This window comes from Amblyomma mixtum, chromosome 2 (genome assembly GCF_055824585.1).
Source record: "Amblyomma mixtum isolate Tamu chromosome 2, ASM5582458v1, whole genome shotgun sequence".
Lineage (NCBI taxonomy): Eukaryota > Metazoa > Arthropoda > Arachnida > Ixodida > Ixodidae > Amblyomma > Amblyomma mixtum.
The window spans coordinates 28,819,124-28,823,739 of NC_143013.1; the positions used below are offsets into that span (position 1 = coordinate 28,819,124).

The 4,616-nt window shown below is 46.5% G+C and overlaps 1 protein-coding gene across 1 annotated transcript; it reads left to right on the top strand.

Annotated features, from left to right (window-relative positions):
• The first annotated feature begins 431 nt into the window (after window positions 1–431).
• On the top strand, window positions 432–1,521 carry LOC149358797 (uncharacterized). The gene has a single exon (XM_089568918.1). The coding sequence runs from the start codon at window positions 738–740 to the stop codon at window positions 1,092–1,094; it is 357 nt and encodes a 118-aa protein (XP_089425044.1). The 5' UTR covers window positions 432–737; the 3' UTR covers window positions 1,095–1,521.
• Window positions 1,522–4,616: the final 3,095 nt, after the last annotated feature.

Genomic DNA, 4,616 nt, shown 5'->3' on the forward strand with positions numbered 1-4,616 from the left:
CTCTGTGGGGGCGATAACAACAAGAGTGGTCAGCAGTCGTCGGTGAACAGAACCAGCACCACTTTTGGCCGCTCTCAGTTTACAGACAGCATCAAGCATTCGAGAGAAGGGAAAGGGAAGAACGACAAAAATCTCGAGCAACATGGAAACAGTAGGCGGGATTGATATCGCGAGAGGCTCTGATTCCTTTTTGCCTAGAAAACGAAGTGATGGGCTCATATGCCGCCAGCGATAAACAGAGCAGGAAAATAAAGAGAAGAGACGAAAACAAAAAAAGGAATCGCGCGAATAATGTGCGTCCATTTCGGTATTGTGGAAGACTTAGACGTGTCAGGGACGTGAGCTCTGGTGAGCGAGAATTTGCCTCGAGAACTAAGGACCTTGAGCGAGAATTAGTCTAGAATTAGCCTAGACCTTTAAAGGCACCGCGGAAAAGCAAATAAACATGTTAGCCTTAAAACAAAACGTCGATAGTCAGGATCTCACTCAAGAACTAAAATTCTGCTTTATTCGAGAAAGGCGAACATATCGTACAAGCGATTATTGGAAATATTACCAATACGATCAGATAATGAGCAGTTGAGCCAGGAAGTAAGACTGACGGGCTGAATACTGGCTGGTTCAAACTCTGCAAACAAAAGCCCATCGACTCTCTCTTAATTCTTCAGTAACGCTTATACAGCTCTGGACTCATATCGGTGTCCCACCGTCCATCGACTCTTTCTTACAGCAAATGCATGCAGACCTCGATGTCCGCACGCTTCCGTTACGGCACGGAAGGTGTGATGGCGTCCACGATAGGTCTGCACATCGCCGCGGCAGTTGTCGGGGCGGTGTCCACGTACTCTTCTCCGGGCCCAGTGACAGCCGACTGGTTTGAAGTTAAGCCTGTCTGGAGTCTGTACCGCATGTCTAAAGCCCAGTTCTTCTACACTCGCTACGCCTACTTCCGGTGCAGCGGCAAGGCGAGCTCCAAGTCCGTGGTGAACGAGCCTCTGATGCTGAGTCCCGACTTCGTCCGTGCTTTCCACTGCCGGGAAAACCCGAACATGTCAAGCAGTATCGCGTGTGCGAACTTTACGCAGGACTCGTAGGCTTTTTGAAGTTTTACTTAATGAGATGGCCATCCCTCCTCTTGTTTCGCGCTGACTTTAGGTTCATGGTATTTGTGTCGCTAAGAGCGACTTGCAGACCCAAAGCGACACCTTTGCGTGTTATTTTTAACATTCCTCTGCTACGTGCCTTTGTGTCTCTGAACACTTTTCTCATTATGTTTGCTCTATTTCTGCGAAGTGTTCATGTCATGCTTTTACTTGTAAACTCCTTTCAGTGCTGCAACGCGTTTTAGAATTGTACCATTAGCTGAATTTGCAGATGCCGCGGCGTGCACTTTATGCGTAGTTACCGCGTGTGAAACCGCTTAAGCGCGGTTAGATCACCTTGCGCGTTTAGTTTTTCTGGATTAACAGTCTCTGCTGTGGTCCGTATGCGCATGACATGTGAGCTACGCTGTGCTCCTTGTCATACATTTGGGCGTGACTTGCACACTGAATCTGACTCTTCTAGACGGCAAGTTTTCAAAAATTGGACGAAATTGGTGTTTGAATGATGTCTCTGTAACGCTGCACGACCACATGGTGGTCATCGTTTGCATACAGTGGAATGTCTTCTAAGCGATAACATACCAGTCTCCAAAGTTCGACATCAAACGTTGGTTGTCGACCAAGTACGAAGATTGATAACCCAACCTTTCTGAGAGCAGATCACTCGCAGAGAGCGCGATTGTTTGAGTTGAGCTTGGTTACGGTGATAGCCCACCTCACACCTTTGTTCTTCACCCTCTTGTGCTATAAGGTGTTCTTTAAAACCATTCTATACACCAGAACTGCTTTCAGGAGCATAATACATTATGGAGGTGGTATTTTTCTTAGTGGTGTCATCGACGTGCTTTCGCGACGCCTGTTGCCAGTAAGAATTGTCCAGTGATTGTACGCAATCCAGAAAAAGGCAGACAGAAAAACAGCGCCGCGTGCAGTGACGTATGATATAAACTCGCAGAACAGAGTGGGTGCGTGCTTTGTGAGAAAAAAAAACGCAGATTCATCAACGCATGAACGCAATGCTGCGAGCATGTGGCCTTCAAGAATTTATGCACAATGGTGGAATGCCTCTGATTCGGCCGGCGCTAAAAAACACGCTAGCACCCCAATCTCTTTCAGCGTTTGTGAGAAGTTCCCTTCGGCTTAAAATTTTCCAAAGAGGCATTCTACGGCGCTAAATAGAACTAAGGATACGCAATAACGGTGTTTCTTTGCATTGCTTGACGACTGCACCTGATAATACTGTTTAAAATGCATGTATTACAAGTTGTCACGGGATATAATTACTGGGACGTGTTTACCACATCAGAACTATTGTCACGAGTGTTTCTGCTGTTCTATTCTTTTACTGAGCTGAGAGTGAGAGAGGCGGTCAGTCTGAAGTGCTTACGGCTATCACCGCTGTCGAGTTCATTTCTTTTTAAAGGCAAAGGTTCGCAGAAGAAATTTTTTTTTTTAAAGCCGTCCTCTGTTTTCTTGGTGCCCGATTGACGGCAGCGTCACGTTAAACTGTTCACAACGGAGTTTTAATTTTTTTTTCGGAATGTGTTTAAAACTTTGTGCTAGGAATTTACGGCACAAAGTAAATGCAGTCTTCCCTATAAAATTGTCCTGATGTTTGCGACCACAGAAAGTAGTTTCTTAATTTTCCGCACGACGCGTTCCGCTGCTCTGTTCGATGCTGGGTGGTATGGTAGGACCAGGATTCGCTGAGTGGCGTTCTTGCTCAAGATGTCTGCGTACATCGCGCTGTTGAATTCGGTGCCACTGTCGGAGAGAATGACGTCTGGAATGCCATGTGTGGAAAATATGTTTCGCAGCGATCGAATCGTGGCACCCGCAGAAGGCACATGAGTATAGTGGGGTCGTGCGAAGGCCCAGGGACCTGTGTGCCCCAAACACCTCTGTTAAAATAAAAGTTTTTACTATACCACCCCACCACATGAACGGGACCCAACTCTACTCAATTAGAGCAGGCATCGATTAGGTCGAAAAAGTAGTGTCCCTGAAATGCACCACCAAAATCAGCATGCAGTCTAGACCATGGACCAGTCCTGTTCTCTGAGGTTCTTGAGAGCTTTTGCAAACTTACACCTTCTCTGCGATGCTGCTGTCGAGTCCTTTCAACCATATTTGGGTTCGTGCGACTGCTTTCATTTTATTCACGCCCGGATCAAGAACTACTACCAGTTCCTTAGGAAGACGACTTGTGTTCCTCGCAGGACGTAGTTCTCCTGAACGCTAACCTCTCTATGGTTCTTCCGAAATGATGTCCAATCACTTCCTCTTGGCGGCGCATCTCCAGTAAAAAACGCATGACGTAGGTATGACAGCACAGGGTCATGGTCTGTGGATTGGGTAATGTCGGTTGGCGAAAGAAGTCGAGGATATGAACTTTCAAGCATGAAGATAACAGCAGGCTTGGGTACTGTGCCGGGCTCTGCAAGAAGCGGTAGCTTGCTTAGCCAGTCGACATCGCTGACGTTGGTGACAAGGTAGTACACAAACGTGTATTTGTACGCCGGAGTAAATTACACGCGCTGCATAGCTTTACAAAAAAAAAAAAAAAGAGAAGCTAGGGAAGACGTTCAACATTGTTCAACCAACTAGCCCGAGCACAAACTATACTTAGTGTACTTATAAGAGGGTATTTGCCCAGCGTATAATTCTGGTTGATAATCTGTCGGGAATAGGCTTGCATGAAAAGTGCCAGAAGTGGTTTGTGATCACATGCAACTTTAAAATATTGACCCTATAGATGCTGATGGAACTTCGAGACGCCGAAAATTAATGCAGGGGCTTCTTTGTCTAGCTGTCTGCAATTATATTTTTTTTTTTGCTGGAAGAAGGCGTTTCGATGCCAAGGCAATAGGGTTGTGCGCTGTGAGAACGCCGGCGGGTGGCATGTCTATGCAAGAAGTGCGTCACCATGTTAGGTACAATGCATGCTTGCTTCTCGCTCTCAGATAAGCGTGTCTATTGCCATTCATATGATATCAAATTGGTGTATCTATATTGCAGGTATGTAAGTATACTATAGCAGCTGTAACTTACCGGTACTCACCTACAGGACAGAAACATGCAGGCCAACGAAAAGGGTGCAACTTAAATTCAGGACAACGCATCGAACAACGGAAAGGAAAATGACAGGTGCAACGTTAAGAGACAGGAATGGGGCAGGTGGGTAAGAGAACAAACGCGGGTTACCGACGTCCTAGTCGAAATCAAGAAATGGGCTTGGGCAGGCCATGTAATGAGAGGGCAAGATAATCGCTCGTTAAGGGTAAAGGAATGGATTCCAAGAGAAGGCAAGCGTAGCAGGGTGCCGCAGGAAGTTTGTGGGTGGATGAGGTTAAGGAGTTTGCGGGGATAGTGGCCGCTGCTGAGGCCGTCATCGGACAAGCCAGTATTTTTCTTCAGCAGCGCTTCCGTATGAAAATGAAATAAGTAATGGAAAAACTGAAAACGGCACAGGTATGTGGGAAGGCTACACAGGATGAAAAACCACGCCACAAG

Coding starts and splice junctions, on each gene's coding strand:
- LOC149358797 (XM_089568918.1), top strand. CDS start 738: ATGCAGACCTCGATGTCCGCACGCTTCCGTTACGGCACGGAAGGTGTG.